The sequence below is a fragment of the Pogoniulus pusillus genome, chromosome 8 (genome assembly GCF_015220805.1).
Source record: "Pogoniulus pusillus isolate bPogPus1 chromosome 8, bPogPus1.pri, whole genome shotgun sequence".
In the NCBI taxonomy this organism is placed as follows: domain Eukaryota; kingdom Metazoa; phylum Chordata; class Aves; order Piciformes; family Lybiidae; genus Pogoniulus; species Pogoniulus pusillus.
Genome location: NC_087271.1, coordinates 20,638,976 through 20,661,947, shown reverse-complemented (window position 1 = coordinate 20,661,947; position 22,972 = coordinate 20,638,976). Strand labels below are relative to the sequence as shown.

Sequence of the window (22,972 nt, the reverse complement as noted above, 5' to 3'; positions counted from 1 at the left end):
CTCAGCATAAAAATGATAGTCTGCTTCCTACACCATTGCTTTCTTCCTTATGCATAGCATACTCCTAAAGCTTGCTTTTTAAATGTGCTTGGGCTATTTTAGAAAGTGCTTTGCTTTTACCAGGGGCTATGTGAATACTAATAACACAAATAATTTGCATTTCGCTTCCAAAGAGTCTTAGTTTTTTAAACAACAGTAGTAATTCAATAAGGAATTTGATACCTAAATTAGAAAAAAGAGAATGAAACAAACAGGGTCTTTTTTATTGTTGTTGTTCCATGATCACAGTTGGTAAGGAATATTCCAGTGATGCTAATGGCTACTTCTGTCAGTGATTGTTAGTGTATTTTTAACTTAGCATAGAGTTACCTTTTCCTAGGTAAGCTGCCACACTCTGTAATTGATTTATTTCTAGAGCAGAATGAAGGTCTGAGCAGTGTGGCACTGCACAGTGCCACAGGAAGCAGCCTGAGGGCTGGTAGCGAGGATCAGCACTTGGAAGAGGTTTGCAGGACTGCAATAATTTCACAGCTGTTAATGACTGTTACTATCCCACAGCAGAAATCTTTCCTTTATGTCTGGGAAGCAGTGAATCATAGAATCACAGAATCAACCAGGTTGGAAGAGACTTCCAAAATCATCCAGTCCAACCTATCCCCCAGCCCCATCCAATCAACTAGACCATAGCATTAAGTGCCTCATCCAGTCTTTTCTTGAACACCTCCAGGGATGGTGACTCCACCACCTCCCTGGGCAGCCCATTCCAATGGCAAATCACTCTCTCTGTGAAGAACTTCCTCCTAACATCCAGCCTAGACCTCCCCTGGCACAACTGGAGACTATGTCCTCTCATTCTGTGGGTGGTTGCCTGACAGAAGAGACCAACCCCATCTGGCTACAAGCTCCTTTCAGGTAGTTGTAGACAGCAAAGAGGTCACCCCTGAGTCCTCTTCTCCAGGCTAAACAACCCCAGCTCCCTCAGCCTCTCCTCATAGGGTTTGTGTTCCAGGCCTTTCACCAGCTTTGTCACCCTTCTCTGGACACATTCCAGCACCTCAACATCTCTCTTGAATTGAGGATCCCAGAACTGGACACAGTACTCAAGGTGTGGCCTGACCAGTGCTGAGTACAGGGGCAGAATAACCTCCCTTGTCCTACTGGCCACACTGTTCCTGATGCAGGCCAGGATGCCATTGGCTCTCTTGGCCACCTGGGCACACTGCTGGCTCATGCTCAGCTACTATCTACCAGTACCCCCAGGTCCCTTTCCTCCTGGCTGCTCTTCAGCCACTCAGTCCCCAGCCTGTAGCCTGCTTGGGGTTGTTGTGGCCAAAGTGCAGAACCCTGCACTTGGCCTTGTTAAATCTCATCCCATTGGCCTCTGCCCACCCATCCAGCCTGTCCAGGTCCCTCTGCAGGGCTCTCCTACCCTCCAGCAGTTTGAAACCTGCTCCTAGCTTAGTGTCATCTGCAAACTGATGATGGACTCAATCCTCTGGTCAATATCATCAATAAAGTTATTGAACAGGATTTGGCCCAGGACTAATCCCTGGGGGACAGTGCATAGTGTGTAGGAAAATACACTGGAACTGCACAGGAAGGCTGTGGATGTCCCTCCCTGAGAGGGACAGGTTGGGTGGGGCCTTGAGCAACCTGTTCTTGTGGACAGCGTCCCTGCCCATGGCAGAGACATTTGGAATTAGATGATCTTTAAGGTCCCTTCCAACACAAATCATTCTATGAATCTCTGATTTTATTTGTGGTGACTATGCTATGCAGTTGTGTCCCTTCCTTTTCCAGTGATTGTTTTAGAAGCTAGGTAAGGTGGACCTGAAAACCTTGGATGAAGGGCATATCAAGTTTTGTTATCTGCTGTGTTTATTTTACTGGGCTATGTGTATTTTGATAAGGTTTTCCTGCTATAAACCAGGAACAACATCTGACATTTAGTCAGTAAGTAAATTCTGCTTCTGAGAAGTTGCTTAATTCTTCTCTAATTGAAGACAATTAATTGTTTTTCTTTGGGTGGGGCAAAGCCTAGACTGGTCACACCCTTTAATGCAAGGGATGTCCAGAAGATGACAACGCTCTAAACCAGTAATTTGTATTGTAGCATTGACACATGAATGAAGAAGTAATTTTTCCTTGGAAGAAGTTTGGTTCAGCAATTCTCCATAAATACTGATCTTAAAGAAATCAAAAAGCCCCTGAAACTGGATAGCTAGCTGCAAAAGGTAAAATCAAAGTCCTGGTTTGCTGAATGAAGGACTCTTTCCTGCTCTTCATGCAGTAGCTTGAAACTTGAGAACCGAGATGCTATTGTACATTTTTGTTACTTGTTTCCCAGTGAAATCACACTGTAATTCATCTTACTCAAGTCCACATCTGAAGGACAGCTTGGTGGGTTAGTATTTGGCAGTTTCTTAATATAGTTTGCTTATGTGTAAAGTGAATCAATCAGAACTATGCTGATCAGGGCAGCCATGTGGGAAAAATGTGTCATGTTTGACTCCTTCCATCTGTACACCCAGGCCAGATGTTACTGCCTGTTTCTATGAGGGCCCTGACTTTACCTTCAGGTTGTTCTGAGATTCATATAAAGCAACAACCATGTTCAAGGGTGTCTGGATAAATAACTGTAGCTTTAAAACCTGCTCTGTTTCTGGTACTGCAGTCTGTGGTGGATGCATCTACCTGGGAGTTAGAGAAGGTTCTTCTGCCTGCCTTGTGGTGCCGTAACTCATTTCTGGCTTTGGAGAAGCCAGTGCAGTTACACTACCTGTGTTGGGTAGCACAGGGCAAGGTCAGCACTGAATTTCTGCAGTCTCCAGACATGTGTTGTCATCTGATAAACCTAATACAAGAAGGGCAAACTCACAGCTCAATGTCTGTAAATTCCTTTAACCAAAGCGGTGGGAAGTACAAATTACTCTGCAAGGCTGTAAGCACAGAGTTAAGTACAGGCATGACTAAAGTGTTCTTGTAGAGACAAATCAGAAGGACTTAGCTCCAGAGAAGTGGGTTCACTGCTGCCAAACATGCTTAGCACGTGAGTGTCAGACTCAAGAGCAGCTTTCTGCTGTGAACACTGTGCATGGGGCTGGTGATAGGATGAACACTACAGGTAATTTATCATGTAGTAAATGTAAAGCACTCCCAAGTTTTTAAGCTAGAAGAAAAAATTTTTAACCTCTTCTACAAAAACTAGGTAATTGTATCAGTGAAATACTGAGATTGCCTTCATGAAGTGTTTTTAACAGAACTGATTAAACAGGAATATATGGAAGACATTCTTCAAAGACTGCTGTTAGCACTCCCCTGTCTTCAGATTTTGGTTCTAAATAAGGACATATTTTTATACTGTTTTATTTTGAATGCAGGTGAACCAAGGAAATTTGACCCAAAGTTCAGAGGACCTATTCATAACAGGTAAATACCCTAACTTATTCTATGTAATTCTTTTGATTTTGCAGTGAACAGAGGATAGAAAATTTTGTTAACAAATCTTGTGAATTTGATGCTGCAGCTCTATGAAATCCAGAATCCAGTCCTTACCACTCTAGAGGATGTATGATTACTGGGGCATATTTAGCTGTCTACTCCTAAGTACTTTTAATTTGAATACCAGTTCTGTATGCCTGTTAGCCTTGTACCTGCTGTCGTGCCTGATACAAGGAGGAGCATAGGAGGTGATGTTACATTCTGGGGTGCCACAGCCACGGGGTGCAGTCTCTCTTTTTCCCCTACAGCACAGGGTTGGAACCCTGGCACACTCTGTGCTTTGGTCTACAGCTGGTTTCCTGCTCCCGTGGCCACCTCATCAAGGGACTAATTAGTCCTCTTCAGAGCATGCCTGGGTGTGCACCATGCCATCCATGCTATGGCTAGCTGGCAGAGTAGGTCCTAGGCAGAACTTGGGTAGTGCCTGAGCAGTGACATGCTGCCAGTGATGTCCGGGCTGCTGGAGAAGCAGCCCTGAAACCCTCACTTGAGTGAGCAGCTGTTGCCTGTTTGGAAAGTGTCTCTGGAATGAGAGATACCTGTGGCACTGTAGGCTGCAGCTGCACCCTAAAAGAGGCCAATTTAATGATCTGGGCAGTCTGCTGCTGTGCCTTTCCCTCATGTGTGTGAGGGGTGGTTAAACTCTAGTTATGGTATGCTGACAGAACTTCTCTTGGTTTTACTGTTACTTTGTCACAGCATTGGTAGAAAGAGGTTTTGTACCGTGGCTTCTTGTTCCACCTCTGGAGGTGCTGTGGCAGTTTCCGCAGCTCCAGGCATACACATTCGGTGTTTTAATTGCGCATCCCCAGCAGCGCCATGACCACACACAGTGCGTTCTGTAATGCTTCAGGGATGTGGTGGTGTTTGGAACACAAAGGATCAGTTTTCAAAGCATTAAGGGTATGATTTCATTGTACTACAGGGCAGTAATAGCTACATTCATGCTTACTGAGCATGCTTTGCACTTAAATTCAGATTCAACACTCTCTCTGCAAGATACCCAGGTGACTTGCCTGCCTGTTAGGGTCATCAGCACTGTGCTATAGACAATGCTCTTGAAGTAGTTTATTATTTTTAGTAAATAATAATTAAAAAATAAGACAAGGCAGCTTTTAAATTAGTTTTCACAATTACTAAAGTAAAATTACTAAGAAACCACAGGCATTAAAACAAAAAGATTACCTAGTTCCTATGATTGGGGTGGGTTTCTAAGGAGATAGGCTGCAAATTGTACATACCTGCATGGAAAGGTGCAGAGCCGGATGGAAAAGGTCACATCCTGTCACCATGGCTGCTGAAGCTGATGAGGTTTTGAAGATGCTGTAGAATAGAAATGATTCTTTGCAGTTGCTGAGCACCAAGCTATTCCCTGAACCATTAAAAGCCTGGAAAATAGAAAAAGAGAAAGGCAGGACTTAATAGCAGCGTATTCATGTCCACCAATGTGCATAGTACACATGCTGTGCTAGTACCAATGTTCTCTAGGAGGTTGTGTGTAGAGTTTGTTGTATTTCATGCAAACATATTTTTGTTGAAAAGTATTACAAAGAAGTTGCTGTGTTGACTGATTGACTCTGGGTGAACCAATTCTTGAAAATCCAAAATTATTTTATCAAGATGATGTCTCCTACTGGTATGACTACATACTACAGCCCTTTCAGGTGTTTTTTTTTTTCCTGTTCTCATTCTGCACCATTCAGGACCATCTGCTTCTCTTCTCCATAGAAACATTAGTGCACAGTGCAAATGTGCAGTGTAAAAGTGGGTTGTATCTAAGCTAAAAGTAGTTCTGAAGCACATTTCTTTGTTACAAACCCTCCTGCCAGAGTGACCTAACTTGACTTCACTGTCAGTCAGTGCTGCAGATGAAAGCATGTCTGTTATCACTTAGAAGGTTCAGGAGCTTACAAGCAGAGTGGAATTGCTCAGAAGGCATCCAACAAACCAGGGGCCATTTGTCAGTGTTTTTCTAGATATGAGTGCAACACAGAGAATAATTTCTAAACTAGCATTTGCTAGGAGAAGGAGAAGAAAAAATTAGAGAATCATAAGCTATTTGTCATTTTTGGCTTTCTCAGTGTAACATTTGTGACTGCAGCCTTGTGGCACTCTCACTTGGATGCACATACTGTTCTCATCCATGCAGGATGCATTTCTTCTTTTCCTTTCTGAAAGCTAGTAATTTTAGAGATAAATGGAAATGTTTCTTTAGGGAGTTCATCCTAATTTTAGAAGTATCCTTATGGTACTGTCAGTGAGACTGTGTGCACTCTATATAGAAATTAATTTAAGTGATACTTTGGGTTCTAATAACAGCCCAAAATGTTTATCTATGTACACTACTACCAGAAAATACTTGTGAGGTTTTCTGTATTGTATTCACCAAGTGAATAAGCATGCAGGTTAAAGCAGTAGCTCTGCATTTCTTTGCTCAAAATGATGTATGAAGAGTTTTGGTAGACAGAAGAGGAGCTTGCTTCTCAGTTCGGCCTCAGTGAGGAAAAGGGTCTTCAGAGCTGTTCATGGCATTTTGTGGTATAGTTTAACATCACCTTGACACAACATGACTTAGGGAAGGCTCAGAACACAAGGTGTTAGGCAGGCAGGGAGGAGGAACTCCAAAGTGAGGACATTAGTGTCCATGTTAATGTGTCAGCAAAATTGAAAGTAATAAACTGAAAGTCGCATAGTGAAGGTCCTGAGCCTTACTTTGCCCTGTGGTTGCACAGGGCCCTGCTGAAGCCTGTTTGTGGCTGCTGATGTAGTGAGTGTTGTGTAACTAGCACAAGTTTTAGCTCCTTGCTAGGGCAGCATCTTGAGTAAAATTGCACTTGCAGCAGATGGGGCACAAAGCTGCCAAACAAAGCAGTCCAGTCAGTCATTAACAATTAAGTGTGTGAACTGTCAGTGAGTAAATAGCTTTTATGCACTAATACTCTGTGCAGATGATTTTATCTTTGCCTTTATTTGCCAGGATGCCATTACCCATGCAAAAAGTATTGTTTGCATGCACTGCCATGTGGAACACAGCAGGAGAAGCCAAGAAGCCACTGTGTTCCAGAGAGGTGGTGGAAAGCAAATCAGGCTTCATAAATTCAGCTAAATGGAAGCAGCAAGCAGTAAAATGTGATGTGGGAGCCTGAACTGTGCACTTAACCAAATGAAGGTCTTTTGTTACGTCACCTGAAAATGATGAATCTGTTTTATCAGCAGTTTATCTCTATGGAAACTGCTGTGTTCAAATACACAGTCTGCACACTGTTTTGGTTTGGGGTATGGAACTTGGCTATCTTAAAAGTACCAAAACACATCAAAATTTCCAGTACTGGCTATTAGCAAAAGTATTTTGGATGTTTATATTATCTATGCTATAAGAAATGTAAAGTGACTTTTCTCATTAACCTTTGAATGTTCAGACAGGATTATTATATACAGGTATGATAGCCCTATCTGTGAGAAAGCCTGCAGAGCCCTGTGATGAGCAGTGTTCCCAGCTCCTGTTCTCATCATCTTTCTTCTTTTTTTTTCATTAATCCATCTTCCTTAGGGTTCCATTTAACAATTCAAACTCCTGAGTTGATTTTGCTCTGCATCATTATCCTGAAACAAACTGAAAAAGCAGATTTGCCTTAACAGATCTCCTTCTTAGTTTGAAAAAAATCCTATCGAGTCTATTTTCAGTCAAAGCATGTCTGGATAACTTCTGATTGGGTTTCAGTAAAAACCATCAGCTCTCAATATCTCCTGTTTGGATAAAGATGCAATTCACAGCGTTCCAGTCCCTGCAGCTTTGGAAATCTCACAGGGTCACAGTATGTCTGGGGTTGGAAGGGACCCAAAGATATCATTGAGTCAAACCCCCTGCCAGAGCAGGATCGTACAATCTAGCTCAGGTCACAGGGGAATGCATCCAGACAGACCTTGAAAGGCTCCAGAGAAGGAGACTCCGCATCCTCTCTGTGGAGCCTGTTCCAGTGCTCTGGGATCCTTAGCATAAAGAAGATCCCCCTTGTGTTGAGGTGGAACCTCCTGTGCTCACTTGCTCCTTGTCCTATCCCAGGGAGCAAGTGAGCAGAGCCTGTCCTCCCCCTCCTGACATGTCTAAAATCTTCATAGTATAACTCCATATCTTTACACAGTAACTTCAGTGTATTAATTGAAGATGTTTAACATTTCTCCTCTCCTGTGGAGCCTGGTATTTATGAGGTAATATGGGTCTCTCAAAGTGACCTGCTTGAGCTATTAAATGGACCCAGAATTTCACCCAGCATACCTTGTAAGACAAGGAGTTGTTTCGTATGAGCAACTATTAGTGGGCATCGACTATTTATAATGTCTCAGAAGAGACACAGAAGAGGATTTATGTCCTTTTGGCATATTTTTTACGTGTTGCACTTTTCCAGCAGTATTTGGCAACAGTGACTTTTACTAGGTACTGTAGAGAAAGGAGATTGTGTATTACAAAGAACAGAAACCCCTACATTCTGGTGAAGTACTTGTCCATAGTGGCTCTGCAAAGCTTTGCTAGGAAGATTTGGCACAAATGAGCGTAACCTTTAATTGCATTTAGGGTATCATAAAATGAGACCTGTGAGAATTGGACTGCAAGAGGTTTTTTGAGACTGTAGGAGTTGTAATTAAACTATTTATGGTGCTGTATTTCTCCTGAGACATTTTGAATTAAATATTGTACCTCTTAAAAACGACTCTGGTGTGGTGAGAGCCAAGCTTGAGCAGTTTCAGAACTGCTTCTGAATAGTGGCTGATAAAATAAGCAGCATTGTCTTAGCACTGCTGCTTCTCCTTTGAGCAGTTAGATTACTGTCATATTGATTTTGCATTCTATACCACATTGGTCTTGCTAAAAATTTACTTCAGTGAGCTATTAAAACTGTGTCTATCTAAAGAAGTGTACAGGAGTTTTCATTTCTTTTCCGCACCTGGAAACACACTGCAAGCTCTTCATCTGGTCAGAAGGTCTGTCGTCTTTATGTTCTTCATGGTAAAGAGCAGTGGTTCTCTGTAAGAGGAAAAACAGACTGGGAAGAATTGCAGATGCTGAAATTTAGTCTGTGCCAGCTAGCCAGATTTGGGTTCTAAGATTCCTTTCATTTGAGACATTGTTTGCATCCACTTGGCTCCCTGCGTGGACTCTGAAGCAGAGGTTAATGTAGCTCATTTGATGAATGTGGTCTTTTCACTGTGACCATGCTTTTAGCTGTCCCAGGATGATGACTGCTCACTCATATGTCACAGAAAGGTGGGACAGGATCAAGTCAGAACAGCAGCAGTTTTTTTAAATACAGCTGTTGGACAGTGCAGAGCAACTCTGCCAGGCTCTGTGGACATGAACCCTGCCCAGTTACAGATCATTCACCTTTAGGTGTACAACCCCATTCTTCCACAAAACTCTGTCAGATAAGTAGGACATGGTAAATAACAACGGGGATTGTTATCCTTCAGATCAGGGGGTGCTAGGCAACACTCCTTTTTATGAGTAATTCATTCCTTTGTTAATTAGATCCTGGTGAGAGCATAGCTGCAACAGCTTCTTAACCTGTGAGACCTCCAAAGGCCAGTGAGAGGGTTAACTGTTTCACTTCCGTGCATCTCTAGAAATGAGGAGCTAAGGAGTTGGCTTGTGAAAGAACTACTCACCCCAGCTATAGCCCTTGGGGTGGATGGCCTCTCCAAGTGTGTACTGACCTTCTCCTGCTCGTGTGGGAATGTCATACTTCATGTTAATTACACTCCTGGAACTGCTCTCATCAAGGTCAGACACTGGAGGAAAATTAGTCCAGTCATCCACATCAGTCCTCTGCCTGCATGAACTTAATATGCAGACCAATAAGTAGAAGACAGTGATTTAATTGAACATTCAGTTCATCTGCTGGCTCAGTTTTCTGGCTGGAGAGTGCTATTTGATTGCTTGTCTGTGAAAAGTATGGCACCCACAGTATGTGAGGGTGTTTTATCCTCCCTGTAGAGCATATTTTGATTGTGTTAAATGAGGTCAAGCAGCTGAGTCAGAGTGTTGTGCAGAAGCTGAGGGACTTGCATGAAGGCTTTTTTCATTTCACCCTGATTTCTCCATTTGTGAGCTATTTATAACACAGGTTAAGCTGTGCTGAATGGGTCTTTCATCACATTGTTTGCAATATTTGATACTAGCTTTAAGGACAAGCTGAGGCAGATGTCCTGTAGTAGCTTATATCGTAAGTGATCTCATGGATTCATTCCTGTAAGGAATTACTTGTTCTGTGAATATTTAAACCCAGTTTTGTTGCTGCCAGCAATGCAAAAGGCACACACAATTGTTTGGTGGTCTTGCTGCAAAAGCAGGGTCTTACACCTCAAGCATGATTTTGTGAGCAAGATTTCTCCTAAGTGCAGATGCAGATCTCCTGTGTGATCTGTGATTCTCTTACTCAGGTGTTGAAATAGCTTATTGCTGCTCCGTGTTTTCAAAGGGTCATATTAAACACCTTATTTTGTAATGTGTTTCTTTCTGTTCCTAGACACTGCACAGATGTTGTTTGCTGTGTGATCTTCATAGTTGTCATCCTGGGCTACATCGCACTGGGAATTGTGGGTGAGTAAATGTGGGTGTAGGGGTGCTTTGTTACACAGTGTGGGGGCAACTGTTTTTAACAGAGATGCCATTTTCCTCAGATCTATGTGCAGCCTTCCAGTCAAGAGTCAATACCTTGCCTGGAAGCAAATGAGTTAACGTTAATGGTTGCTGTAATTAGGGAGAAGTTCAAACCTATGTGTTTACTGATGACAAACTCAAAACTAAACGTGTGCAAGTAAAAATGACATGGCTTGGTTGATTTTTTAATAGTTTGGCTATTCTAAATTTACTGTGGAGGAAGAATTCACTTTGATTTGTGATTGGTCTGACAGCAAAAGGTAGAGATAGGCACTTTGGTTTGAAGAGGCTTTCTGTTCTGTAAAATGTTACTGAAAGAACCCAAGTGAGAGGTAAGGAGATGTAAGAGAAATTACCTCTGGGGTCCAGAGTTGTTCAGGATCTTCATCAATAAAAGCCACTTTATTTTATTTGTGTGAGAGAATTGTTTGAATGCCTGTGTGTGAAAGAACAAGTGATGCTGTAAAAATGCATTTACTGTCTGTCTGCCTTCTTTTGGTTTGTTTGTAAAAGATTGGCTTGGCCCTGGCTTACACAGGAGAAAAGCCATTCGTTTGCTTCATAATTCTGTGATGGTGTTTTCTGCTCTGTAAAGAGGAAAGGTTTGCAACCTCCATCCTCAAGGTTATTCAAAAGCTGTCCGGACATGGTCCTGGGAAGCCTGTTGTAGGTGACCCTGCCTGAGCAGGGATTTTTGAACAAGATGACCTCTAGAGGTCAATTCCATCTTCACCTTTGGGTCATTCTGTAAAAAGTTGCTGTCTGTAGCATGAACAGCTGACTGTAAGCAGGACTAAATTACCCTAGGTGATTCCTGTCATGGTCTGAGAGAACACTCCATCCTCCCACTAAATTGTGTGGTAGCATAACGTCCTCCAAGCCACAGTGCTGAGCTGCCTCCTCATTTTGTCTGTAGTAGGTGGACACTGAAGATGTTCTGAAATGTCTATTCTCTCTCTTAAGCACTGGGAATTCTCTGTGTGTATTTTTTCTTTCCCTTATTCACCTGCACTTACTGCCCTGTCATGAACCTTTATGCCTTCAGGAAAACAGAGAAGCGAGGAAGGAAATGATACACATTAGGAAGCGAGAGGGGCATAGAATCATAGAGAATTAGTCAAGATTGGAAGGGACCACAAGGATCATATAGTTCTAACACCCCTGCCATAGACAGGGGCACCTCACACTAGATCAGGCTGTCTAGAGTCTCATCCTGCCTGGCCTTGAACACCTCCAGGGATGAGGCGTCCACCACCTTCCTCAGCAACCCCTTCCAGGCTCTCACCACCCTCATGCTGAAGAACTTCTTTTTAACATCCAGTCTGAATCTACCCATTTCTAGCTTTGTTCCATTCCCCCCAGTCCTATCACTACCTGACATCCTAAAAAGTCCCTGTCTAGCTTTCTTGTAGGCCTCCTTAAGATACCGAAAGGTCACAATAAGGTCACCTTGGAGCCTTCCATGCTCAGGCATGGAAGACCTCTGCAAGTTAGTGTGAATCCCATGCTAGGAAATCAACACAAGAGTAGCAGATGGCTGGAGATGCTTGCAGGTGGAAAAAATAATTACTTTTCAGAGGGCTTTTTTTTCCTCATCTCTTTGAATGTCTGTTTCCCAAAAATGGATGGTAACTTGAGATCTGTGGGTGTAAGAAATGTGAGCAGAGCAAAAAGTGCATTCAGAACCTAGTCAAGCAGTACTTGATTTTATGCTGCACCTCTAGAAGCAGCTATGGGATTCTTTTTGGGACTGGATCCAGGAGGAGTGTCCCTTTCTGTATGCATGATTGTACAGTCAGCTTCAGACTGACCTGAAATGCAGTCCTAACATCAGTGGCATCTGTGTGGAGACAAGTCCAGGATCTCTTTATTTTGTAGCCACTACTGGATTCTGTATATGCAGAATTGTGGATTTCCTCTCTCATCACAGTTGTGGCTGCTGTTTGGATCCTGTAGGCTCTTTCCTTATGGCATGAAGCATCTTCTTGCTCTCATGGCCTAACTGAATGGATTGTTTCCACCTCGCTTAATTCCAAATTGACACTAATTGGCTTGTGAAAGTGTTTGGCTCAGAGAGAGTAATAAGACTCCTTGTCACAGGAGATTGGAGGAGGATTACCAGAACGTTCATGCAACATATCTCTGTTACCTGCTCTGAAAAGACTGAAGAAGAGGAGGCGAATCATTAGTCTGAGGAAGCAGCAGTAGTTGATGGACTGTGCAGAGCTGTTGCAGACCTGCCATGCATCCCATTGGGTGCTGGGAGTACACCATTCCTGAAGGACATCCCTCTAAGTCTATGCTCTTGTCCTCCTCTTCTTTCTTCATTAACTGATTCTTCATTAATGTCCTTCTCGTCCCTTCTATCACTGCTGAAATGCTAAGCCAGATCTGAAGAAGCTGGACTCAGATAAGAGGAACGTTTGTGCTTTTCTTGAGCGTACAGACACCCTGCTGGTTGGTGCCCGCTGCAGACAAGCAGTGTTCTGAATTGCTGCTACCTGGACAAAATGAAAGCTGCTTACAGTTTCTAGCTGTGCAGTGTTCTTGTGCTGCCAGATCTTGGCTCTCTTTCTAGCACTATGTAAATGTCCTTAATTTTTGGCTAGAACTCTGTGTCAGCTCAGTATGTACAGTTTCCAAAGAACCCCATATGCTAGATGTTGCAGAAGTAGATGGCAGCAGAAGAGGACTGGCCAGCTCTTCCCTGTAATCTCAAACAATGTAGTTGCTCTGATGTGAGACAGTTCCCTGCCCTGTACATGCAGTGGTTTCCTGCTGGACACAAACAGCCTGAACAACTTTTTTTTGCAAACCTTGTGAAATATTGGTTAGAACTAGAGCCTGTTCCTGGAACAGATATCAGATTTGTATCTTTGTTGCAGATAAGATTTGGATTTTCAGTCTGGAAGCATTAGTTCACCTCCAAATCCAGATCCATGTGGCCCCTGCTTTTCATCATTCCTTGCACTATGCTTCAGCTATTCTTTTTACTCTAATTTATTTCTGAGTGCAAGATGAGATCAGCTTTGGTACCGTTCCAGGGGCCAGCTCTGTACAAAATACATGAGAGTCAAGGAAGTTTATGTTAAGGGAAAATAAATTAGAAATCAGTCCTTAGCTGTGAATTCTGCTTTATTAGAGAAAAAGTAAAGTGGATTTCTGCTGTTTCTTGAATATGTGTGAATACAGTTTTAGATCTTTGTTCAGTTTGGCTGGAGAAGTAGTCAATAAATGCAGGTTCATCACAGAACTTCTGTGACTGAAAATCTGAGTCAAATTTTGCCACTAGTGTTGTGTGAATAGCTCACATAGCCATCAGCTATGTGGCTCTGTCTGTAACAGTAGGGTGGAAATGTAGCAAGTAAATGATAATCAATTCTCCTCAAAAGAGGAAACCAGATGCTTTTTGATACTAGCCTTTCTTAGTTCTGCTTCAGTGACAGCTTCTGAGTGACTGTACTGAAAATAAGTGGTTAATCTCTGATTTACATTCTTACCATTCTTGGAACTTTATAGAATGTAACTGATAATTTAGCATTGCATGCAGTTTTCAGAATCATAGAATGGGTTAGGTTGGAAGGGACCTCAAAGATTACCTATTTCAAACCCCCCACCATAGGCAGAGACACCTCCCACTAGAACAGGTTGCTCAAGGCCTTATCTAAACCTGACCTTGAACACCTCCAGGGAGGAAGCATCCACAACCTCCCTGGGCAACCTGTGCCAGTGTCTCACCACCCTCACTGGAAAGAACTTCTTACTAACATCCAGTTTAAATCTCTGTGAGTTTAAACCCGTTACCCTTAGTCCTGTCATTACAAGATCTTGTGAATAGTCCCTCCCATCCTCCTGTATACCCCCTTCAGATACTGGAAGGCCACTCCAAGGTCTCCTCAAAGCCTTCTCTTCTCCAGGCTGCAGAGACCCAACTCTTGTAGCCTGTCCTCATAGCAGAGCTGCTGCAGCCCTCTGAGCATCTTTGTGGCCTCCTCTGGGCTCACTCCAACAGTTCCATGTCCTTCTTGTGCTGGGGGCTCCAGAGCTGCACACAGTGCTCCAGGTGGGCTCTCAGGAGAGCAGAGCAAAGGGGCAGAATCCCCTCCCTTGCCCTGCTGGCCACACTGCTCTTGCTGCAGCCCAGCACACAGTTGCTGTCTGGGCTGCATTCACACTGCCAGCTCATGTGGAGCTTTTCATGACTCCAGATCCCCAGGTCCTTTTCCTCAGAGCTGCTCTCAGCCATTTGCCACCCAGCCTGGAGTTGTACTTGGGATTGTGCCCACCCAGTTTCTTCCTATCAGCCTGACAACTCTGCATGTTTATTTCAGATACACTGGGCTCCTCTGGGTGTTACTTCACAAATGTTTAGACTCTTAAGACAATTTTAATTCAGAGAAGTGCACATAAAGAGCAGTAGATATGTTATCTTGGCAAGAAGCCTCACATTCCAGAGCACAGTTTAATTCCAAGTAATAACTCTTGCTGTACTGTACCAAGGGAGGCATACACAATACCAATGTCACCAACATGGAGTTACAAATTCTGTGTCATATGTTTGATTTGGTCTCTTCTGCCAGTGATAGAACAAGAGGACATAGTCTCAAGCTGGTGGCAGGTTCAGGCTGGATGTTAGGAAGAAGTTCTTCACAGCAAGAGTGATTGGCATTGGAATGGGCTGCCTGGGGAGGTGGTGGAGTCCCCATCCCTGAAGGTGTTTAAGAGGAGGCTGGATGAGGCACTTAGTGCCATGGTTTAATTAATTAGAAGATGTTAGGTGATAAGTTGGACTTGAAGATCTTGAAGGTCTTTTCCAACTTGATTAATTCTGTGATTTCCTGTTTCAATACATTAGTATATTGCTTGTATTAAAAAGCCATAGGAACAATTTGGCTGATCAGTTTCTCCAGACATTAAAATTTAAAAAATACACCTTTAAGGGAAGGAAAATGATGCTGTGAAAGACTAGCCTTTCAGAAATACCCAGGAAAGGGAGCGAGGCAGATATTACAGAATCACAGAATGTGAACTACAAACAGATTTGCAGTTCTTTTTTGAGCATCTCAGGATGACATTGTTCTAATCACATTTTCTCCTTGACAGGGAGCATTCCAGCCTTTACAACCACTGATACAGCCCATAGACCACAGGATAAAAAAGGAGTCCATCTGATAGACATTTAGTGGCAGATGTTAGCTATTTTTGATACCGTCCATGTGTGCTGGATTCACATCAATAAAAGGACCATCCTAACTGCAGGCCTCCTGAAAATGCTGTACTGGTGTCATAGGATGTCACATTGCTGCTCTGAGGGCTGAGTCAACTGTGTGATATGGAATATGGTTCAGCTGTTCTTTTCTTTTTCAGTCGAATCATTTGTGCCACCATTCAGACTGTAGCCTTATGAGCATCAGGGCGTGCTGGAATAAGTATTTTATATGACTGGATCCCTTCTAATGTAGTGCTTGATCAAATGAGTTGCCAGTAGTGCAGCACAACATGCAAAACATGGTGCTGCCCAGTCAGGCTAGTTCTTAACAACAACCTTCTCATGCAGTTAAATTAGCTACTTACTCTTCACTAGCCAGGCCAGAAAGATTATGTACTTACCACATGGATCCTTTCACTGTCATTGCTCTTAAATTTGCAAAAAATGGTGACAGAAGTTTATTTGCTTGGTCCTGGCACAGGCAATGAAAGAAGCTGCATATTTTCTGTTGATAATTTCCCTTCTCTTTTTTCCCCCTCTGCTGCAGAGTTAATTAAATGCTAAGTGTATATGTTGTAAATCAAACCTAATTGTTTCTTGTTTCAGTTTGGAATTTAGCTGAGAGACTTCTTCCTCCATCCACCCCGCAGAGCTGATCCCATTGATGGAATTTCACAGTCTGCTCAATCTAATTTTTTTAAAAGCAGTTTTTTTTTTAATACCATAAAAACATGAGTGAAGCTTTAGGCACACAGGACAACTACTGCCAAGAAGGAGTAGTTTTAGACAATTCAATAGTGCCAGAGCAGGTGCAGCCTGAACAGACATTCTGACTGGAAGTAAGCAGTGTTTCCAATGCCTGTACTCTGCTACTCCCTGTTTATAATTGAGAAACTCACTGCAAAAGATGAGTGATTAAATTTGAGACCAAGGATTGATAGAAACCCAGCAAAACTGGGTGTGTGTGTGTACTTTTTGAAGTATTTCAGCACACTTTGCATTCGAACTAAAAAGAATGTGAGGAAAACAGACTGCTCTGCCCGTTTGATGAGCTGAATTTTATCCTTGTTGGCTGTGTTTAGTCCACCTAAACAGGCTGAAGGATGTAAGCTTCCATCACACAGGTGTTTCTTTAGTAGCTCTGAGATAGAAAAACCAAACAAAACCCACAAAAAACAAAGTCACAAAACAACCTAAAGAAGATTATGTTTATCTTCTTCCACCCAAGTTTGTCTGAAGAGTGAAAAATAATTCCAGGCTTCAGTTGCTACTTTAGCAAAGGGATACTGTTGGTGGTGGCAACTACTTCCAAATCATCAATACAAAGAAGATAAAAGTCTTGCTACAAAATTCTTACCAGTACCTTGAATCTGACATGGTGGGGCTTATGGAATCATAGAATGGTTCAGGTTGGAAGAGACCTCAAAGATCATCCAGTTCCAAGCCCCCACCATAGGCAAGGACACGTCCCACTAGAACAGGTCACTCAAGGCCTCATCTAGGTTGGACTTGAACACCTCCAGGGAGGGAGCATCCACAACCTCACGGGGCAACCTGTGCCAGTGTCTCACCATCCTCACTGCAAATAACTTCTTCCTAACATCCAGTTTAAATCTCCCTCCTGCCAGTTTAAACCCATTGCTCCTCATCCTGTCATTACAAGACCTTGTCAGTAGTCCCTCCCTAGCCCTTCTGTAGTCCCCTTCAGATACTGGAAGGCTATGGCAAGGTCTCCTCAAAGCCTTCTCTTCCAGGCTGCAGAGCCCCAACTCTTGTAGCCTGTCCTCATAGCAGAGCTGCTGCAGCTCTCTGAGCATTTTCATGGCCTCCTCTGGACTCACTCCAACAGTTCCATGTCCTTTTTGTGGTGGGGGCTCCAGGACTGTACACAGTTATCTCTGTGGCTTCCTGCTTTGCTGGTGTTAAATTAAAATACAGTCAAATGCAAAAAATTAGTCACTTTAATAATATGCCTAACTAATAAAATATACTAATTTGGGGACTGGGCAAACTGATGTGTTAGAGTTGTCTAATTTCATACAAGTTAAGGCCTCAAAGGTATTTCAGGGCTATGAAGGAGCTGAGTCAGGTACCAGACTTTTACCTGTGTGAAAAGCAAAGTCATACTGAAAGAAGAACTCCCTCTTGTCAGAGTCATGATAGCAGGAAGTGTAAATGCTGTAAGCTACAGACTCATTGTGATCACCAGAGAGCTCTTTGCTTCCTGATGTCATAGGAGCTGTCAACTGGCTGTAGCAATTCAAGACTTTCAAGGCCTGCCTGGATGTGTTCCCTTGTGACCTGAGCTCGATTGTACACTCCTGCTCTGGCAGGGAGGTTGGTCTCGATGATCTCTTTGGGTCCCTTCCAACCCCTGACATCCTGTGAGCCTCTGAATTTTGCTACTCTGAGACCTTACGTAGGCTCTGTCTCTATTGCATGTATCCTCAGTGTTCAGTATTGTTATTCTTGCCAGAGTGACCTTGAGGAAAAGGACAGTTTCAGAGATGACTAAATACAGTGTCACAAAGTTGAGAGAAAGTGGCATAATTAGAGAAGGAAGTTCTAAGCAGGTTACATAGATCAAAGCCTAAAGTGTGTGCTAAGTGGGCTCCTGACAGACAGCCAGGTCATAGTGCAAGATGGGGAAGATTGGGGCTGGAATCTTTGTAATACCTGTAATCTGTTCCACCTGATACAAGCACAAGGAAATGTATAGGAGGAGATCAGTGGTCTTCTCTGCAGCTATCTGGCCACCTGGTTTTAGAGTGTCAGCTCAGGTCAATGATATGGAATTATGTTCTGGCACTGGATGTCACTTTCAGGAGATATTTCAAAGTGAATGAACTTTTGATTCTTTAGGGTCAGCTAAGCAGTTGGTAGCCAAAAACTCAAACTATTGGAGCCAGTCCAGAGGAGGCCATAAAGATGCTCAGAGGGCTGCAGCAGCTCTGCTATGAGGACAGGCTATGAGAGTTGGGGCTCTGCATCCAGGAGAAGAGAAGGCTTTGAGGAGACCTTGGAATGGCCTTCCAGTATCTTAAGGGGGCTACAGGAGGCCTGGGGAGGGACTATTTACAAGGTCTTGTAAAGGACTAGGGGTAACGGGTTTAAACTCACAGAGATTTAAACTGGGTGTTAGGAGGAAGTTCTTTCCAGTGAGGGTGGTGAGACACTGGCACAGGTTACACAGAGAGATTGTGGATCACAGAATAACAGAATATGGTCACATTCTGTGATCCTGTGATCCACAACTTCCCTGAAGGTGTTCAAGACAAGGTTGGATGAGGCCTTGAGCGACCTGTTCTAGTGGGAGTTGGAACTGGCTGATCTTTGAGGTCCTTTCCAACCTAAACCATTTTATGTTTGTATGATTCTATAAAGGAATTCCAAGGCTGGTCACTGGCTGGTAATAAAGGCAGCCCAGTCAAGTCTGCACACTGTGGCTTAGATGTAGTGATGCTTGATGAAGGAAGCCTAGTCAAGTGTACACACTATAGCTTAAACATAGTAGTACTAGTGGTGATATCTGATTTGTACTTGATTCTCAAAGTGAAATAATGGTGCAGGTGAAAATGACATGGAGAAGAAATCCTGCTTTCAAGTGGAGAGATGAAGTTAAAAAGTTAAATGTAAACCTCTTTTGCCATTCCTTACTACGGTTCACACTAGCATATAATACATAAGATGCCAGGTGCAGGCTTGGTAACTGAAAAAATGGGACACCTGCCAAGTGAGGGGTCAGGAAATGTTTTCATTTACAGAGTGGGTTTGTTTCTATTCTTGCTGCAAATGGAATCCATTAGATCAGCCACACCCTGTGTATTTCTGTCACACGCTACCCATTCATTTCAGTGCATTGTGGTCTTCTGTGAGTGCTCAGATTTCTCTGCATAGTGAGCTCCTCTCCTCGCCCCTTTTAATCACTGTTATTTTTAAGTCCATTACATCATGCTTTGGATACAAACCAGATATATGTGCCCTGAAAGTAAAAAGTGAACTCGTTTGCTCTCTTACTGATCCATTCATATCTTAGTTCAGTTTAGTTTGTTTTATATTTTCTTTTTCCAGTAGGACATGCACAAATCAGTACCCTTCAGTGGTGACCAACCCAGATTGCAGTGGTACATTAGAGGTGATAACATTTTCATGGTACTTGATTTCAACTATCAACTGTGTGCGCTAGACTGAAATGGTAAAAGCCCTGTGTTTGTTTGCAGCTTGGGTGCATGGTGACCCCAGGAAAGTGATTTATCCAACTGACAGCTATGGGCAGTTCTGTGGTCAGAAAGATACCCCCAATGAGTGAGTACTAAATCCGTTCACATACCTGTGCTGCTCATGCCTTGTGAATAAGATGTGAGGTCTCTTGGAGTTCTTGTGGGAGGTTGAGAAGGCACCAACCCTCTTGCTGTATGGCCTTGAAGGCAAAGCCATTTTCACTAACTGGTGGGAGCTGTGTGCTGGAAGTGCAATGGAAAGGTGTGGGAGCAGGAGTGGCAACACACAAAGGAGGGGCAGCCTTGTTTCACAGAATCACAGAAACATGCAGGCTGGCAAAGCCCCTCAGGATCACCAAGTCCAACCTGTAACTCTACAAGAGTCACCTTAAATCATATCCCTAAGCACCACATCCAAACCAGCCAGGCTGGGGGACTCCACCACCTCCCTGGGCAGCTCATTCCACTCCCTGACCACTCTCTCCATGAAAAACTTTTCCTAATGTCCAATCTAAACCTGCCCAGCCTCAGCTTGAGGCCATTCCCCCTTGTTTTGTCTCCAGTTAGCTGTGAGAAGAGCCCAGCAGCAGCCTCTCCACACCTCTCTCCAAGGTGGCTGTAGACAGCAATGAGATCTCCCCTCAGCCTCCTCTTATTCAAACTAACCATCCCCAGCTCCCTCAGCTGATACTCATAAGACTCATTCTCTAGGTCCTTCCCCAGCTTCACTGCCCTCCTCTGGACCTGCTCCAGCGCCTTCACATCTCTCTTGTTTTGCGGTGCCCAAAGCTGAACACAACACTGGAGGTGTGGCCTCACCAGAGCCAAGTCCAAGGGCACAATCACCTCCCTGCTCCTGCTGGCCACAGCATTTGTAATCTCAGCCAGCTGCTGGCCGCCTGGGCACACTGCTGGCTCCTATTCAGCTGCCTGGGCACACTGCTGGCTCCTATTCATCTCCTGTCTATTACAACCCCCAGATCCCTTTCTGCCAGCAGCTCTCCAGCCACACTGCCCCAAGCACGTAGCGTTGCTTGGGGTTTGCTCAAGCATGGTTACTGCTACCCTCCTGCTCCCGAGGACTTAAGCTCCAGAAGCTGTCAAGTGTGGGGCTCAGGTGTGCAAACCTCTCCGACTGCCCCTTGTTGTTATCCAAGGAGGTTTATCAGCCTTGTCAGCAGGTGCTGCTTCCATGCCGTTCCCTGGCCACCTGCTTTCGGCTTCCAGAGGTGAGGAGCTTTTGGTTGACTCTGGTGCCACCTGCTGGTGCACAGAAAGCCAGCAGCTGGTGCCATGTGCCCGGGGTTGGTGCAGAAGAACCGGTGTGTTTGCGGGGGGGGGGGTTGTAGACATCGCTTCTCAGCGGCAGGGTTTTTCAGCTTAAAACCTTGCTGTGGAAAATACTTTTCAAAATATAACGTTCTTTAGAAGAAATACTTCTGGCCGCAGGGATTTCTGACCGTGGGACGTTCAGGGTCTGCTTGCAATTTAGGCTTTTTTCTGGTTTGTGTTTGTGCTGTGACCATTCACAACAATTGAATTTTAAACACCAATGTATGCTATAAATTTTTGAATGCTGGGATATATAAACACCCATATTTCTAACATTAATTGTCTTATATCTGCTTCCATAGGAACAAGACCATTTTATTTTACTTCAACATTCTGAAATGTGCCAGCCCCATAGTGTTAATAAACCTACAGTGCCCTACAACACAGGTGAGTGAAATACAGAGATAAAATGTTTTCCCTGACTCTTATTCATGGTGTTTAAGAACTAGATATAAATTTGTTTGCATTTAAAAACTGCTGTTCCTATCCTTGAAAATGTAATATGATTGGGGTTTGGATGAGGTACAGCTTTTGGTGGTCAGAAGAAACAGACAGAATTGTCCAAGAGGGTGTAATTTGGAAATGAGCTGGCAAAAAGAAGCCTCTTTAATTGAATACTGATCCTGCTTTGGCAGGGGTGTTAGACTTGGTGATCTCTGGAGGTCTCTTCCAACACCTAACATTCTGTGATTCTTTTATTTACAAATTCATGACAGGTAGCTATCTAGCAGTAGTCAGTGCACACAGAATATAATTTTTATTGCATCTGGGCTTTTACAAACTAAACATGTTCAAGAAAATGTGCATATGCCCAGTAACAGGAGTACCTGCCTGTGCTTAGAATCTGTGGCAATTTCTAGGGCCACAAAGATGCTCAGAGGGCTGCAGCAGCTCTGCTATGAGGACAGGCTATGAGAGTTGGGGCTCTGCAGCCTGGAGAAGAGAAGGCTTCTAGGACACCTTGGAGTGGCCTTCCAGTATCTTAAGAGGGCTACAGGAGGGCTGGGAAGGGACTATTGACAAGGTCTTGTCATGACAGAACAAGGAGGAATGGGTTTGAACTGGCAGAGGGGAGATTTAAACTGGATGTTAGGAAGAAGTTCTTTCCAGTGAGGATGGTGAGACACTGGCACAGGTTGCCTAGGGAGGCTGTGGCTGCTCCCTCCCTGGAGGTGTTCAAGGCCAACCTAGATGAGGCCTTGAGTGACCTGTTCTAGTGGGAGTTGTCCCTGCCTATGGTAGGGGGTTGGAACTAGATAATCTTTGAGGTCCCTTCCAACCTAAACCATTCTAATGTTCTATGAAAAGCGATGATCCTGAAAGCCCGTTCGTGTCTTATGGCACACTTTGTGCTCCCTTAGCTGTCCTGCAGCTTCTTGTGGAGCTGTGATATAAACCCACTCACTGAACTTGTCTGGATTAAAATGGTCCTCCTTATCTTTTTCTTACATGAGACTATTTTACTGACCTGGTTTGTGCAACAATTGCACAACCAGTTATGTCGGTTCATATTATGAGGCAACAAGGCATGGCATGGGGTATGTCAGTCTGCACTGATGCAACTTTGCTGCCAAAGTAATTGTCCATGTAATTAAACTGCAGGTGACAAAGTATGGTCTCAGCCACCTTGACAACATTCAGTGAAGTCCAGTATTGATTTAGATGAGGGTTGTTATGTGGTAATCAGTTTACTGATTACAAATGTTCATTGCCTGTTTATTTGACTATCATTTAAAAATGTTTCCTATTCCAGCTTGCCCTTACTCCTGGTCCCTGTCCTAGTATGTTTCTGGCCTGTCAGTTAGTGTGACTGTATGGACAGCTGAAGAGATGGAAATCTTCCTAACACTGACCAGTTGATGTTAGAATGGAAACTTTCTCTCTCAGCAGAAGGTTGCTTCAGGAGCCCCCATCTGTCCACATGCAGACACCAACACCATACCCTGCAGACTTTAGCCTGTTACTGGAGCAATTCAGCCTGGTCATAAATACTGAGGTCATTGTATGGGATCTGACTGGTGCTGTGGCCAAATTGCTAGTGGTCATGAATCAAGT

General features: G+C 43.7%; 1 protein-coding gene across 6 annotated transcripts in view; it reads left to right on the top strand.

The window, feature by feature from the left end:
* The window catches only part of SLC44A5 (solute carrier family 44 member 5), an 89,386-nt gene that overhangs the window by 30,103 nt on the left and 36,311 nt on the right, over positions 1-22,972 (top strand). For 5 of the 6 annotated variants that reach the window (XM_064147520.1, XM_064147522.1, XM_064147519.1 and 2 more), the window contains 4 exons: positions 3,381-3,429; positions 10,023-10,096; positions 19,586-19,670; positions 21,220-21,304. In XM_064147520.1, coding sequence (XP_064003590.1) covers positions 3,381-3,429; positions 10,023-10,096; positions 19,586-19,670; positions 21,220-21,304 — 293 coding nt within the window. Of the gene's footprint in view, positions 1-3,380; positions 3,430-10,022; positions 10,097-19,436; positions 19,501-19,585; positions 19,671-21,219; positions 21,305-22,972 lie in introns of those variants that run through there. The other variant, XM_064147525.1, reaches the window with a different exon arrangement.